At 44.7% G+C, this 17,629-nt stretch overlaps 1 protein-coding gene and 1 pseudogene across 1 annotated transcript in view; both read left to right on the forward strand.

The window, feature by feature from the left end:
• The first annotated feature begins 8,146 nt into the window (after positions 1 to 8,146).
• LOC119378579 (conserved oligomeric Golgi complex subunit 4) overlaps positions 8,147 to 17,629 on the forward strand; it is a 36,468-nt gene continuing 26,985 nt past the window's right edge. The window contains exons 1-7 of the mRNA XM_037647666.2: positions 8,147 to 8,261; positions 8,806 to 8,888; positions 9,741 to 9,855; positions 11,414 to 11,515; positions 11,603 to 11,678; positions 12,314 to 12,507; positions 13,568 to 13,724. Of these exons, the coding sequence (XP_037503594.1) occupies positions 8,157 to 8,261; positions 8,806 to 8,888; positions 9,741 to 9,855; positions 11,414 to 11,515; positions 11,603 to 11,678; positions 12,314 to 12,507; positions 13,568 to 13,724 (832 nt within the window). The 5' untranslated portion in view covers positions 8,147 to 8,156. The remainder of the gene's footprint in view (positions 8,262 to 8,805; positions 8,889 to 9,740; positions 9,856 to 11,413; positions 11,516 to 11,602; positions 11,679 to 12,313; positions 12,508 to 13,567; positions 13,725 to 17,629) is intronic.
• On the forward strand, positions 15,505 to 17,557 carry LOC119378591 (tigger transposable element-derived protein 6-like; annotated as a pseudogene).

Raw genomic sequence — 17,629 nt, forward strand, 5'->3', positions numbered from 1 at the left:
GCGTCATATCAGATTAACGTCTGTAGTTGCAGTGTTGGCTACGCTTTTATAGCAGTCTAATAAACTATATGTTTGTATTTCTATTATTCAGCAAGCTATATTGAAGCATTGCTCGACCCCGGAGGAATACATCAACGAAAGTTACGCATGATATTCACATCATCGCACCGTAAAGTGCACTTAGACCGCCAGAACGACGCAGCATTTCTTACGATCTTCATTTCTTACGAGGCTGTGCGATGGCCTCATGCTGAGCGAGGACGATGCCAGATTGACTGACAGCCGCTTGGTAAACTAGGCTACGTAGGCCACATACGACCAGGTATAGTCTACGAATACGACAAACACCATCCACTGATGTTGGTCTACGTATCACTATCCAGGCCTACCAGCCTCGACGGTCTATACCTCACCAACGCGAAGGGTGGCTTCAGGTTCCGACACGTCGCCGGCTCTGTCCACAGACAATTTGTCGACACAATGCCCGAGGCATCCACAAATTCCAACAGCTCTACTGTACCACATACTTCACTACACATGGACCCCTCGTCACCACGATCACGACCGAATCCTATACCAATTCATGACCAGCTGCTGGTGCTCACTGATCACGGTGATGATGCCCTTGTTCAAGAACTGTCAAGAACTTCTTTAACACATGCACACGGGTTCGTGAAACATGCGTGCGTTTTCGGGACACGTATAAGCACTACATATTAGCTTACCGCTTCTGGTGTTGGTAATACCCACGTTGCCATTAGCAGCGTTACTGAACCGTAAACAACTGGTTATATAACACATATGAGGCTCTTCAACATATATATGTGTGTGCGTATAAAATTTATACATATATTTAGCGTCACTTTATAAGGTGTCGCTATGTAAAAAACTTACGCCACAGTCATCTACCCGCCGCATGCTTCGCATAATATCGACTCCCACGGTACGTGAGATCTGCCGAATTTTTCTAGCATATAATTGGAAAAGGCCGTTACTATAGCGTTACTTGATGTATTCGCTATAGAGATGATTGTGAATTCTATAGTGCCGTATGTTAGTCATTGTGTCGCGATAAGAGCATAATCAACATATTAGTTCTTTGTCTGTATTGAATTACGTTCAAGTGTCATGTGTATGTTGAAGAAATACCATGAAAGAAAGAAAAAAAAGAGGCGTGTATGTGTGCTAGAACACCTGCTTGCCACGCAGAGGGCCTGGGTTCGATTCTCACTTTGACCAAGATTTTTTTTATTTATTTTATTTGCAGCTTTCTCGATTTTTCGGTCACGCACAAGATGATTTTTTGCTCACAACCAACGACACCGACACCGACGCTGACGCCGACACCGGAATTTCTGCAAACGAGCTCTTCAACGCTATCGCGTTAAAAAAATATTTTTTTTCTTTCCGCCCCACAAACAGTTATCTTTCGATAGCGGAACAGTTCTCGAAGGCTATGCTTTTGATGGGTGTATGTGTTGGAAAAAAGTGTCGGAGCCCAGATACATTGCACTATTAGCATCCTCTTGAATCATGGTAATGATCGACTAGTGCCAATATGCCCTGTATTGGTCCTTTCTGTTCTCAGTAGCTCTCAAAGAAATATGGAAAGGGCCTTACCAGCCCGCGCACTGTAAGAAAAGTGTGGAGAAAATGACGTATTAGTGACCATATGCACTGGGCACAATGGCGGCCCCTGCTGTTTACCACAGCTTTTGACACACGTAACCAAAGGGAGAGCTTGCTGACACCTTCTAACCGTTATAATATTACAGGTCAAAAGGGCAGATGTTTCACGAGAATTCTACCAGAATAGCTATCCATTTCAGATATATGATTGCGTTCATGGCGAACAAATAAAATCCAGGTAGCAGGAAGGCGAGAGTTTTCAAGTATAGCTAGTTTATTAAATGAATCAACATAAACGCATTAAACAGCGACGAGATATGATCGACAACATTCATCACCACGCCGATGATGTGGTAAGAAACGCATTAACAACGTAGAGATATGATAGACAACATTCATCAGCACAGTGATGATGTAACAGCCCAAAAACAAATCATGGTCATGAACATATTATCGATCCATTAAACAAAAAAGACTTCCATAAAGGCTGCATTTGCAGAGTTCAAATGCACCTCGACTTCGGTCGAAAACCTCCGCGCCCCTTCAGCCTCCGTGCAAGCGCGTCCACGTCGCTGCTCCCAAGTTCAGGCAGGGTGTTGTGGACTGGCGGCCCTGATCTCTGCAGTAAAGGCCTGAGTGGCCTGGGCTCCTGGGTGCCACGGGACTGAATGGTCTGGGCATTGACTGCCTGGATGGCAGGCGGCCCAGCGGGGCTGGATAACATGGGTCTCGACGATCCTGGACGGCCAAGTATGCGTATGGGTTACATTAGGCTGGCTGACCTCCACGCGGGCCTGGAAAGCCTGGTAAGACCAGCGATGGCTGGCCAATGCCTGGGAGCAGCGCGAATCGTTGGTCTGGATTGCCTGCGCCGCCGGTGGCTGGACGGCGTTGGACTCGATATCCGAGAATTCCCATTGTTTGTGCTCGTCCACGCTGCTATCTCCGACTCCCTTTCGGAAGACCCGTACGTTGAACGTCAGGTTGGTTGAAGGCGCGGGAGGCACTTTCAAGTATGAGTACTTGCCAGGCACGTACGCTAGTATGGATCCACTTGCATCAAGCGACACTTGCGTGAAGCAAATGCTGGACTGCAGCGCACAAGGGTCGAAGCCGCAAAATGGGCCGCGGCATGGGTACCACAGTCCCTGGCAGCAGCATGGTGGGCCCGATCTCCAGGTAGGAATCAGCAGGGAACAAAGTTCGTCATTCCACATGTCCTCGCTGCGATAATGTCGTCTGGTATCGCCGTTGAAAGCACGGTGGCTACGTCAGCGGGAACCTCGGCGACCGTGAAGAATACCAAGCGTTCGCAGCCTGCTCAAGCCTTATGAAATCAGACACAAAGGAACGTCAGCGCTTCTAAGCGAAGTCTGCACGCGCAACTCGCTCGTTGCCTCTCGATTACTTGGCAAAAAAAGAAGACAAGGGCGCGCGATACCTTGGCACTTCTTCTTCTTTGAACATATCCTCAATCCTTCATTCAGCAAAAAAGATATCTGCATGAAAGGGCATCTCACCCGTCCCATACCATCGGAAATAATAGGGTAACAAGGTATGGTTGGTATGGTCTAGAGAACCTTTCACTATAATAGTTTTTTCACCCCACAAACGATTATTTTTGGATAGCGGAACGGATCTCAAAGGCTATGCTTTTGATATGCGCATGTGTCGGAAACAGTGTTGGAGCCCAGCATAGAGTTTCATACATTGTAAGAAACTCTATGAAGCCTAGATACACTACATCGTTGCCGTTCTACATATGTGGACGGATGTTAGAAGCATCCTCTTGAATCGGGGAAATGGCTAGTGCCACAATGCCCTCTGTAACCATGGAGGAAGGATAATAATAATATCTAGCATTCACGTCCCAAAACTGCGATATGATTATGAGGGACGCCGCAGTGGAGGGCTCCGGAAAATTAGACCACCTGGCGTTCTTTAACGTGCACCTAAATCTAAGTATACGCAGGGGGTCACTCCACGCACCGCAGTTCAAAAGAAAAAGAAATATCTAAGAGCATCTGTGGTGCGATCTTTTACGCATTCCAAATAAGCACGGAGGCGTGGCGTTACATCCAGCCGCACGCAAATTGCCAATGCGAACCGCGACAGACGTCACGGCCCTACATTGACCAATCGCGTGCGGCTGGATGTAACGCCACGCCTCCGTGCTCATTTGGAATGCGTACAAGATTGCACCACTGTGGCGGTATTTTGTAAGCATTCCTAAAACGGACGGAGGCGGACCGTCCGTTTGAGTCGCACGCGACTGGTCAATGTGAGCCGTGACGAGCGCCGCGACGAATCGCGTGCTCACATGACTAGTCACGTGCGACTCAAACGGACGGCGTCCGTTTTAGGAATGCTTACAAAATACCGCCACTGATTCTCCTTTGTCGACACTTACAGCCGGTTGCTCAAGCACAAAGACGTAACAACTGCGACAATTGTTAGTTCACGCTTGCGCAGTGCATGCCTGTGCGTTCTTTTCGGGCGTCATTCTTTGTACTTCAGCGATGCGCTGCAAGCAGCAGCCGCTGGCTTCAAGTATCGAGCTGCTTCTCGTTCTTCATGTCACATTCCAATTTCTTGCTATCGCATTCATTGCTTCGCCCTTGCGGCGAAACTCTGACTTTTAGATTCGAAGCAGCTTTTGCGCTGGACTGTGTCCGTAGTTCCATTGGCGACCGTCCCACCTATAGCATAGCCATCTGAGCGCGCGCTCGCGCCAAGGAAAAGTATTGTTCCTCTTGTTCTTCGACCACATTGATGATGATACGTGCAGAGCACTTTAGGGGCCCGGGCTGCCGTATGCTGTCCTAGCTTGGTGTAACGCATACAAAACATGTGTGCTGGCATGCACTAGCGCGTTCGGGCCTTTGTAAGGGGCTGGGTAAGACACACTCTCAGCAATCACGGGATGGTGTCGACGAACGAGATTCTGCAGACACGCGATGAAACCGCTTGGCGTGCTCCAACAAGAGTTCCGGACGAGTAACAGCAACTACGGTGAATTCATGGTGTGCTCCAGTTGCAAGGACGCGTTAACATCGGGCAAGGTGCCCGTGATGAACGGAACTTTAAGTCGACCCATGCGCTGCTTCGCATCCCCACATGGTTCCCTTTAGTGGGAGATGGTATAATTTATTTATTTACGTCGCGTTCCATTCTTCTCTCCTTTTATTGTGATAGCAATTATATGGACACTCACGGCTGATTTTTGCCGTCGCCGTAGCCGTCATGCCCCGGATATATATATATATATATATATATATATATATATATATATATATATATATATATATATATATATATATATATATATATATATATAAAAGGCACAAAGAAAAATATAGCAGGAGAAAAACATTCTGAAGTACCCGACCGCGTATTCGAACCAGCAACCCCTCGCTCCCCAGCGCACGGCGTTAGACAACTTAACCACACGCTATGCATGCGCTGGCGAAATAACGGCGGGCTATTTATATACACCATTTAACGCTGGTGGTAAGCAAATCTCGGAGGAGTTTGAGCATGTTTTCTATCACGCAACGCTCCTAATTTTCTTTCAGTTTGATAACTGCCATTGAGACGCGCACGACAAAGTGGCCCTTTTCTGTACCCACTCGTAATGTGGAAGAAAAAAAAACAAAGAACACCGAGCGCACCTTGCATCAGACGACCCCGTGTGGCAGGAAACGCAGGGGGTCACTCCACGCACCGCAGTTTAAAAAAAACAAGAAACGTCTAAGAGTATCTGATTCTCCATTGTCGACACTTGCAGTGCATTGCTCAAGCATAAAGACGTAGAGAGAGAGGCAACATTTATTGAGAGGAAAAAAAGTCGTTCATTGCGGGTGGGGCCCTTCTTTCCAAGGCTCCACTGGCTATAGCGGCTCGGCGGGCCTGACTTAGGGTTGCCAGTTGGCTTTCCAGCGTCCGTTCAGCGAGTGTGTATTGGGTGCGTATGTCTATTTCTATTTCTTCTTTCTATATATATATATATATATATATATATATATTTCTCTCCTTCTCGCTCTTTCTTCCTTCTCTTTCTTATTTTCCCTTTCTTTCTCTCTATTTCTCTCTTTCGATGCTATGCTTTGCTCTCTACCCTCCTTCTCATCCTCACATCTCTCCTCACCCTCACTTCCCTTTCCAACCACTTGTATACTATACTATACAAGGCCATGTTTTGCTCTTCTAGCGTGCCTGGATAGCCGAGTGGTTACGATGCTTGCCTTCGGATCGTGGGTACGCTGTTTCAAATGCCACCTCGGCAAAAACATTTTTCTACAAGAATTTTTCTTTTTCTCTTTCTTTGTATTCGTTCTCTCGCCCATCCGAGTTATTGCATCCCACGCCGGAGAAATTGGCGTAGCGGGAGAAGGCACCGCGCACACAGCTCGGTGGGCGAAGCAGAAGATGACGAAGAGAGCGGGCGCCGGCCGAGTTATTGCGTTGCACGCGCTAGAAAGGTAGAGGCCATTCATGATGATGATAGCTCATGCGAACGCGTAACGGCATAACGAAAAGTATAACAGCTCCGCTGTAAAAGGATGCGGCATAGGCAGCTACTCGCCGACTGCTTCGTACGATATCGATTTCCTCAGTGCATGGAATCTGTCAGAATTTTTTCTTTGAAATATTTAAAAATTCGCCAAAGCAAACTTCGGTGTGAGGTAGGGTTGACTATGTACGTAAATAAGTATAGCAAACTTAAACGCAACGTATTTTAGCGCTTATAACTTGCACCCTAAAATCCTACTGCTATTCAAAGTCGCTTCCATTTCAATTCAAACAAAAAAAAAGGGGGGCATTTGCACAAGCCTAGTTTAGTTAGTTCTAATTTTTTAAAGTATTGTGCAGGTTAGTTGTATTATGACAAAAATGCGCATTTTTCTTTAGAACGTGTGCTACATACTATTCGAGCTATATGCGACATTCAATTAATCGACCACAATTCACACACACACACAGACCGATATATATATATATATATATATATATATATTGTGAAAGACTTCGTACTACAATATAGGAAACAAATATTTATTTTACCCTGACAGTTTCGGCTGGAGGACCAGCCTTCTTCAAACTTACATCCTTTGAAGAAGGCTGGTCCTCCAGCCGAAACTGTCAGGGTAAAATAAATACTTGTCTCCTATATTGTAATACGAAGTCTTTCACAATTTTTATTACGGTAGCCAGAGGAAGTTCTCGTTATCCACTATATATATATATATATATATATATATATGTATATATATATGTGTGTGTGTGTGTGTGTGTGTGTGTGTGTGTGGACACAGAGATTCTCCCCATCTTTCCTCAGTTAATGCACTTTTTGATGCCCCAACCCCCCTATCTCCTTTCTTCTTTTTTTTTATCTCGCCAAATTTTTATTCAGTACTCGGAAAATTAGTGAATAAGGCATCTTCTTTTCAAACCGGAGAAGCTTGCTTCACTTCTCTCTTAATTGAGAGTGTTATTGATATTTTTCAAGAAATAAGTAGAAACCTGCTTATGTTTCCATTCACTTCATGGGTATTTGCCATCTGCAAATAAATCAACGCCAATGAGCCACATATAGATGATTCATAGCGACTCGGATAGATTCGCGCCAGGGATAGCAGTGAGAGGGCTGGCTCCCTCAAGAGAGGGACGTAAAAAAAAAAAGATGGAATGACAGGGAGGTCAACCAGAATTATAACACCCGGTTTGTTACCCTACACTAAGGGGAGCGTGATGCGGAAAGATGGAAATAGGAGCGGAGAGAAGAGCAGGAACGCGTAAACAAATAGTAAACACCAATGGGGTTCGAAGTGATCGACAAATGTTTGTAGGAGCGGCTCCTCATTCGCTTCGTGATATGTTTACGGCCCTGGTGTAGCCAATGGGGTGGTTGGGGGGTCAAACCTTTCCGTGCAAACGCACGCACGAACGTACAAGAAGTATGGTTGGACCCCCCTCTCCCCCCCCCCTCCCATTCCAAAAAAAATTCTGGATGCGCCCTTGGTTCACGGTAGTTAACCACACCTGCAAGTAGCATGCAAATGTCATATTTTTGTTTCTCTCCAAGTTGACAATGTTGCGACAGAATTCTTGGTGTTGGTGAGTTTTGCATGGCCTCAGAGATGCCCATGTTCTTCTGTACAAATAGACGTTGCTCTGATCGACTGTGCTTCAGTCGGTCAAATGCGGCACCATACGTCGTAACTAGCTTCTATTACACTGTAGTCGTAACCTCTGCCCGCCACCACAACAGTCATTGCCTGCATGAAGTGAGAGATAGCCCAGTATGTTTGAAAACGAAACTGAATGAAACAAAAGGAATTGGATGAACAAAAATAAAGTAGGTACAATAATGTTTTAAGATTAAAAATAGGTTTATTTTATTTAAATGGTAAATTTTTAACGTTTTTTAGAACATAATAGATATAAAATGTCCTTGGCAGGTTTTTGTTGGTGGTTTCTTAGGCCAGGCTTCAGCAACATTGAGCCGAAGCGTGTCACGTGTCGCTATGGCGATTTCTGTACACGGATTAGAAATGAACGATGATCGTATTTACAATGTATCTTCCGTTGAAGAAGCCGAAGATTTGTACAAACAGCTCTGCTTAGAAGAGGTGAGACCCGTATTTTTCGCGGGCGCTTTAATCTGCATGTACTTGGTTAGGTGCAAAGAATGCCGCAGCTGTACTTTGGTGTGTACGGAGGAACTTGCAGGCGTAAGCCGATCAACGAATGTGAACTAGATTACTTTTAGGTCCTTTTGTTATTTATTCAGGCTTATTATTTGATTTATGGTCATGCAGCTCAGTTTCTTCCGTTGTCATCACTGCGTGCGAAACCTTCCGTCTTTGCAGCATGTGTGTCAGCTGGCTCCTTGCTACTCCTTGCTATGTCACCACCTGTCATTTGCTTTCGGCTTGTTGCTACATCGTTACATTTGACGATACAAAGACGCATGGGCTAAACAGTTAACACAGAGTTCACGCACGGACCTTCATAACTTCTTGTGCTGTGGTTGCATTGCTTAATATTGGTTTGCCTTCTAACCGTCAGTTTACTGAGTTGCGATGAAGTTGAGTACTTGTCTAAATTTTGCAAGATGATTGATCGGGTGAATGAAATGTTCTTTTTTTTTTCTTGCATCATTTTCTGCCGCAGGAACAAGCTACCAAAACTTTGGATGATTTGGTCTCCCAAAGAACTGAGTTGGAATCGAAGATCACCAAAATTCATCAAATCTTGTAAGCGCGCAGTAGCGTTACAGTAGTTTAGTCATATATTCAGTTGAAACTGTGCTCTTCGATTACAAAGCTCGCAGGTTAAAGCTCACAGGTTAATGCGTGTTTGGTAACTATGTTGCTAAGTGTCATTTGGCCGGCGCAAAGTGTCATGTGCCACGCCCCCTTTGAAACATGCTGTATAGTGTTTCTCTTAAAGTCTTACGTCTGTATACAAAAATTCCCGCCAGATCTTAGTGGTATAAACAAAAGTAAATACTTGAATCTAGTCATTTACTTGTAGATATAGGGTTGGTAGGATATTGAAAAACAGGTGCATAAAATCAGATGCCCCATAATAGTAACTGTTGGGACCTCCCGACAGTAAACAGGGCTTGTTTACAAAGATTGTATCCAGAGTGGATAACTGACACTTTCAACTGTGGCATCAAGAACCACTTCCTAACATTCCATTAAAATAAACTCTCATCTTGAACCTCTCTGCGTTAGTAACATTGTTAGCATTGTCTTGATAACTTGCGTGATACTATGGCAGCATTAGCTGCGGATTGTTTCTTGCTTTTACAAAAGCTCTCTATAAGCATAGCAGTGCATGTTGTAACTGCGCAGTGTAGCATTACTATAGTTTATGCATATATTCAATTCAATCTAGTTGTTGACTAGTCCTTGTCTGTTTTCTTTCTACATCCATGTCAAGTCGTGCTTACTCACTCTATCTTAGCAGTGCACCCACTTAAGGATTTAAAATGAAGTAGCTTTTGCCATCTGGCCTATTACATATGTGGAGAGGTGTTGGAGTGCTCATGTTTTGAAATAAAATGCTATTTCAGTTAATATATTCATAATTCTTTGCAGGCCAACATTTCAGCTTGTTTTTGGGGATGCAGAGCAACTTGCAAACATGATATCATTTACTTCCACACTTGCCGAGAACATCAGCAGCAAAGTTCGGCAGCTAGACCTAGCAAAGGTAATGTAATAGTTTTTGCATGTGTTGATGCGAAAGCATCAAATTATTCATTAAGCAAAAAAGTCTGCAAAACAGCACACAAATTCCCGTTGGCTGTGACACCATATCGTGCGCACCTTGACAGAGCAGAACTGGGGAAAGGGGTTACTTGCTGGCGCGCTAGGTGCTGTGTGTGGGAAGAGGGCATCACCACTGTGCCACGTCACCCTTGCTCTCAGATGCGTGTGCTATCCACATTCCTTGCCCACGCAATCTCTCGCTTGCATTCGAACTTCACCTCGGTAATTGCTATAAAGAAAATGAACGTATAAAAAAAATTAATTTGAAAGGAATAACATTGGCGGTAGCAAGTTTCAAACCTACAACCTTGCACTCAGAAGCCGAGTGTCTTACTCTGTGGGTTAAAGCAGCGCCTCCTAGAAAGCAGGCCTCTATTCTCTGCCTTATGACATCATGCTCGTTGGACCGAAATTTTGACAACATTGCTTTTGTCGTGCCGGGCTTGGCAATGGAAATTTCAGTCCAAGTAGCATGATGCGATGAAGCAGAGTGCACAGGCCTGCTATCTAGGAGGCATTGTGCACTGCCCATATACCCCTCTCTCTCATGCCCACTGGGCTTAGCTGCTTCGTGCACTTGCTGGCCTTGGTGGCTGCTGCTGCTTACTGCCGCAGGCATTCAATTTGACGTTGGTGCTTTCACATTCACAAATTGTGAGAAGTGCTTAGATGTTTTCACTGATGTTTTAGGGCACTTTTGCCAGCAATTCAACGCAGTAAAGCATTCTCACATGATTGCTCATTGCTTATGCTCACTGATATGCAGGATTAGTAGTAATAATTAGCAGATGGCAATTTGCTAGGGATTACTGATAATTACCACTTACTAACAAATGGTAATGACATCAGTGGAGACAGTCATTTAATATTGCACAACCTCTACCACACAGTTCCCAATTTTAACATCCGTGCCAGCAGTGGCTTTCATTGGCTTAAATAAAAAATATCTGATGTCATGGAGATCGCGTGATCCATGGAAACGTTGATGGCAACGAGCTCATCCACTGGCTGCATGATTTCACACATTAGCTCATGTTTAGGGCTATCTCGAAGATCTGTACTTGTGTCTCCCAATCTCATTTCTGAAAATGCATGTGCAGATGTTTAGAAAAATTGTAGCCAATAGCATGCTTAATGTCACACTGTTTTCCTCTTAGAACTGATATTTTCATGATGGCTATTGGATAAGCCTGAGGAAGTGAGGTGCCTTTCATTTCTTTGCTTTAAAATTGAAGTAAATTATGTTCTAGCCATCTGCTGCTTTGTTACAGTGTTCCATATAATCAGCTGAACCCTATGCTACAGATAATTTAGCTTCTAAAATTTATGTCTACACTTCTTTAACTCTGAATGTAGTGCTGAACAAGAGACCTTTTGATTGAATACAACAATGTTTAAAAAAAAAAAAAAAAAAGCTGATAAACCTTTTTTCACTGTTTGCACATGCTGCTTAGTATACCTGCTTTAATCATTCATTCAATTTGTTGTTATTCACACAGAGTCGAGTGACAGAGTGCGTTCAAAGAGTCGAAGACATCTTGGATCTGAAGTTCTGCACTGATGGTGTACAAACTGCCTTACAAAATGAGGACTATGAACAGGTACTTACTGTTCAGTAAAAATAGGCTGCGCAGGCAATCAACGTGTGTTTTCATTTTTATCTTTAATGTTCGTCGTGTGTTCTGCAGGCAGCCGCACACATTCACAGATTCTTGAGCCTGGACGAGTCTGTTCTGAAACGATCGACAGCTGACATTCAAGAAGGTAGGCGTACGAGCATCTATTACATGTAGATGCAATAGTTTTGCAGTTTAGTACAGGATACTTGTATTTATGTGGGTACTGAAAGTTCATAGTGTGTGCTCAAATTGTGCAGTCTTCCTTTGAAACTTGTCTCATTTGTTTTTTTTTAATATCTGGGGTTTAACGTCCCAAAACCACGATATGATTATGAGGGACGCCGTAGTGGAGGGCTCCGTAAATGTCAACCACCTGGGGTTTTTTAACATGCACCTAAATCTAAGTACATGGGCCTCAAACATTTTCGCCTCCATTTGTCCCGTTAGTTGCATTCCACATTAAAAGGCTGATGTCCGTAGACAAATGCTTATCCATACTTTTGAAAGTTAAATATGCGTATCTACTATGTTCGTGTGTTGTTAATGGGAAAGTAGTGCCTAAAACAACAAATCTGTCATTTACACTGTATTGGTGGCAGGATGCCTGTTTATATCATAGAATCAGTTATTTTAGGAGTGATTACCTGACTGTATGCTTTCTTCTCTTTCTTCTGTTCTTTAATTCAGTAAATCTGCTATTTTAGCCCCACTTGTGCACATCATAAACACAGTAGTTTTTTTTCTAAGATAACCTTGTATCTATGTTTTTTGCTATTTTAGGCAGCAGCTTAGAGGAGGCTTTTTCATCACTTCGTGAAGCTAAAAACAGGCTTCGTCATATAGTCATGAAGAAGTTCAAGGAGGCAGTCAATGAAGGAGACATTGCTTCTGTGGAGCGCTTCTTCAAAATTTTTCCTCTTCTCAACCAACACGATGAAGGGCTGCACAAGTTCTCGCTTTACTTGAGTTCACAGGTAATGCATTTACATGTGGCAAAACACTAATCATATTTGCTTTTAGCTTTTTTATTGTGTTGTTAAATTATGTATAAAATACTAGCTTTAAAAGCTTTGAGTAGCTTTGAAAATACGTTTAGAAGCTTTTGTTTTCCTTTACTATGTTTCAGTCATAGTAATCACTCATGTCACTGAATATGAAAGCCATCATTGGCCAGTCTTCCGGCAGTGGTTGTAGTACTGAACTTTCTTTTGATGTCTGTGAAAGAGAAAGGGCAAATAATCCTCCTTGTTTTTGCTAAAAGAAAAACTTCGGCAGCATGTTACACACTGTAGCACTTGAAGGCGAAAGCCTGCTGCACACTTGGTAGTGCATTAAGTTATACTATCGGGTTACACTTCGTGTTATGTGTTGCAAAAAGTTACACTTCTTGCAACACATAACGAGTCGCATGAGAGACACGCATTAAATTACCTTGACATTCTCAGTCAATTGCATTGTTCCTCCGCCTCCTCTGACGCCTTCTGCAGCTCACGGGGTGTTGCACTGCCTCTCAGATCGACCCACCTTTGACCAAGTGATGATACCATCACATGACGTCATGATGACATCATAATGACATCACAAGTTTCTGCAATCTGTGATGTCATTATGACATCAAATGGTGACATCACAACACGACGTCAACAGTAACATAGGACATGGGTGTTTGTACCACTTCATTCACCTGCCATGTCTTGCTCCAAGGGCTGCTCAACGAGATACATAAGGTTTTCGCCTTAATGTGCAACTGTATTTACATGACAGCCTGAGCATACACATGGTCACGTTTAGACTTCCACCTTGCTTCTTTTTGGTGTGAGACATTTCTTGGCCTCTCTGCCCCTGCATTACTCGGTTTTGCTCCCAATCTTTAGTCCGGTCCAGTGTATCATTTTTGTCTCATTATTGTAATCTGGCCTGTGCATTGAAAGGGCAATGCTTAGATTGCAAGCCCTTTTCTCCTCTCTCAGGGGCCCTTATTGCTATCCTTAGTTTTGACAGTGTTACCAGTTTTAATTCTCTGCTCTTTTGCAGATCTCTGAAACTGCACACAAAAACCTCAAGCAGGCTCAAGCAACAAGTTCCACAGATAAGCGTGCAAATGTTATTTATGCTGATACAGTGACCCTGTTGTTTGAGGGAATTGCAAGGACCATCGAGATCCATCAACCTCTAGTGGAGACTTACTATGGTAATATTCACACATAGTCACTTTCTGTTTTAAAATATCGCTTTCAGAAAATCTTGCATAAATTTACTTAGAGAACAGTAACCACAAGTCTGGCTACTTTAGTTCTGAGCCAAAATTTTTACAGATATGTTTCCCCCTGCCTGTGTGTATTATTGAAGGGCCAGTAAACAGGCCCTGGTTTTTTTTTACAACTCCCAAACAAGCTCGCCAATTCTTACAGAAGGCCGCTGCAATCACATTTTGCAATTACTGCCACTGCCGGACACTGCGCATGTGCTCCATTTCAAAAAACAATTCCCACGCCCTTTCTCCAGTGCCTGTCTAGTCCTCTTTGTCCATGGTGGGACGTAATATTGCGCATGGGCCACTTTACATAGCACTGATTTTGTTGATCGGTCCTCTGCACTATGAAACGGTGCCTTGGCCCTGTGATGATGGTTTTGGCTGTGCACTTGTCGCATGTGTCACATATTTGTTTACCTCACCAGTGCCTCACACCCCTCACACCGGACTTACTCACCGCGTTGCTCTAACAAAAGCGACACGTGGAGGAAGCCTTGTTCGGCCGTTGGTTGGCGCCGATGACGTAACTGCTGACATTGTGTTACATTGCCAAAGTGGGTGTAGTCACAACAACGGGCTACACCTACCCCTCTTCACGTTAGAGAAGGGTAGGGAGGCTGAGCGAGAAAGCAAAACCAGCCGAAGCGGGTTGTTCTATACCCTTTAACTTCCTTATTACAGCATTTATTCGCAAAATTCTTGTGGCAGCATGTTCACATAGTAGAACTGTGCAGTCATCTCTTCATCACAAATTTGTGCTGTGGGGTTGTTTACTGGCCCTTTAAGGTATAACTTATCAGAACTTTTGCTTTCATTCAATATGTTAAACTCTCTTTTTGCTTTGTAAAAGCAACATATTCACTTATTTGTAGGGATGGGCGAATATTCGGGCGTTTCGAATATTTGAACGAATATTACAGTATTCGAATTCGCTTCGATACAAATTTATATTGTTCGAAATTTCGAAGTATTCGAAATGAACGAATATATGTATGTTTGACCGCACGTAACCCCCTGTAAAGGTGGTTTCACTGCAGCGTCAGTTTGCTGTACCGTGAAACCACCTTTACAGGAGAAATCTGCACTGCCGCAAAGCCATACTTCAAGGTTAAGTGTACATATTTTTTGAAGTTCAAAAGCGTGTTACAGTGCAGTCCACTTATAACGATACCACATATGACGATATATCGGTTATAACGATGGGTCGAGTTAAGTGTGTCATTTTATGCATTAAGTCTATGAGGAAAAAAACCATATATAACGATATGTTATTGGCCGCATATCGGATATAACAATCAAAATTTGCCGGCTTGGGGGCATTTTCTGTGTATAATAATCGTTACATTTGTGTTTCCAAGTTCCCCTGAAACGAACAATGCCGAGACGGGGCGAAGCGTTTACCTACACGAGTTCGTATCTGCCGCCATTTCCGCGCTGCGTGCGCCACCCGCCCGCACAGCCCACGTGCCGAGTGCTATCGCGAGCTTGCACAGCACGCCACAAGATGGCGCTAGCCGCTTCACGTTGCCGTGCCTCGCCACTTGCGCATGGCCCACAATCGCACCGAAAGGAGAGGGAGAAGAAAAGAAAAAAAAGGCGAAAAGCAACTTGGCGCGACGGTGCCGCCCGTCCTCTCCTTCACTCAGTCTCTATGCGAGCGGCGGCCAAATCAGCAGAAGCAAGTAGCCCCTCACGAAATCAGCGGACATCCTTGAAGATGGCGCCGGTCAAGCGCAAAGCTGTGTCACTTGACACAAAGCTGCAAATATTGCAGGATTCTCGGCGCGGCTTCAAGGTGAGCGCCCTCGTAGAGAAGTACGAGCTTGCCCAGTCGACAATATCCACCATTTTGAAAACTGGGAGCGCAGCGATTGCCAAGGCCGGAACAAGCGGCCACGCCGACCAGCGGAAAAGGGTTTGGGAGCTTCTGTACGCCGACGTCGAAGAGGCGCTGTACAATTGGTTTCTGACCACTCGTGCCCGTAACGTGCCCATCAGTGGGCCAATACTTGCTGCAAAGGCTAAAAATTTCGCCTTTCTTCTCGGATGGCCGGATATTGAGCCTGGAGGAGGCTGGATACAGCGTTTTAAAGATTGACACAGCATTGTTTACAAAAACGTGGTAGGAGAAGCGTCGTCGTTGGATTCCTAGGCAGAACAGGAGTGGCTACTGGAAAAGCTGCCCGCCGTCCTGGAGCGCTATGTGGACAAGGACGTGTACAACTGCGACGAGACCGCTCTTTTTTTTTCTAATGATGCCGTCAAAAACGCACGCACTAAAAGGTGACCCATGTCCCGGCAGGAAGCATTCCAAGCTGAGGGTGACAGTGTTGCTGTGCGCCAACATGGATGGGAGCCACCGCCTCAAGCCCTTCGTGATCGGGCGATCAAAGAAACCGACATGCTTTAAAAACCAGCATATCCTGGTCCGCTATCGCAGCAACAGGAAGGCGTGGATGACCCGTCAACTGTTTGAGGAATGGCTGCTCGAGGTGGACGGGATAATAGAAGGTCAGGGCAGAAAAGTGGTGTTGCTACTCGACACCTGTAGCGCACATGTCGTCAGCCCCAAGCTAACATCTATCAAACTGATGTTTCTGCCTCCCAATACGACGGCAGGCCTGCAGCCGTTGGATGCCGGTATCATTGCTAACTTTGAAGCCTTGTATCGGCGGCGCGTGCTGGGGTGGCTGATAATGGTCATTGATCGCTCAGCTCCTGGCACGTCGGCCGACGCAGAGTTGAAGATCAGCCTTCTGAAGGCCGTGCGCTTCGTGTATGGAGCTTGGTACGAGGTGAAACAGTCCACGATCAGCAACTGTTTCAAGAAGGTGGGCTTCGTGCACGAGGACGAAAATTTCCCGCCTGCTGATAGCGCGACCGACACAGCTGAAGCCGCCGAGCTCTGGGCCCACGTCGCTGGTTGTGACACAGGTGCTGTGTCGATGGACGAGTTTTTGACGGCAGATTGTGCTGCATCATCCTGCGAAGTCACAGACGAGGCGATCGCCGGGGATGTGTTGTCGCGGCAGACGACAGCGTTGAGCGATGACAGCAGCGACAGTGACAACGAGGCTGGCAGTGGCACTTTGGCCCCAACCTCCATGTCCATGGAAAGTGCACTGTCGTCGATCGACTCGTTGATTGACTTCATGCGTTCTAAAGGACTGCCGGAAGTGTTCGCGCAGCAGCTGGAATCTATGCACGCCGCAGTCGTGAAGCTGCGACTGCCGCGAAAGCAGGCAAAAATACCAGACTATTTAGGTGCGCCTAAAGCTTGGCACTCTCGTTGGAGCTTAAAATAAAGCTTTGTTTTTGACATCCTGCTTTCTAGAGCATCTATTCTTTAGTGCAAGTGGTAAATTCGGGATCGGAGCTACAAAGGTACGTTCCGCGGTTTTTCTTTTTTTTTTTTTAACGGCAGTCCAGATATAGCGATCACCGGTTATAACAATCATATTTTTCGTTTTTCTTGATATCGTTATAAGTGGACTGCACTGTATATGGGCTTATATGCGTTAAGTATAGTAATTTTTAAATTGTAACATATTGTACCACTTCTAACTTGCACCCTACTGCAATTCAAATCCTGATACTATTCAAGGTTGCTTCCACTTCATTTCAAACCAAAAAAGTGACATTCGCTCATGCCTAGTTCCCATTCTTAAAAATATAGTGCAAGGGTCATGACAAAAATGCTAATTTTTCATAATAATATGCGCTATATACTATTCGAACTATTTGATTCGAAATTATTCGACCAAATCACTATTCGCTTCGGATTCGCTTCGAACCTCAAATTTGCTATTCGCCCATCCCTACTTTTTTGTGTTCTTTCGGCC

This window comes from Rhipicephalus sanguineus, chromosome 1 (genome assembly GCF_013339695.2).
Source record: "Rhipicephalus sanguineus isolate Rsan-2018 chromosome 1, BIME_Rsan_1.4, whole genome shotgun sequence".
NCBI classification, from domain to species: domain Eukaryota; kingdom Metazoa; phylum Arthropoda; class Arachnida; order Ixodida; family Ixodidae; genus Rhipicephalus; species Rhipicephalus sanguineus.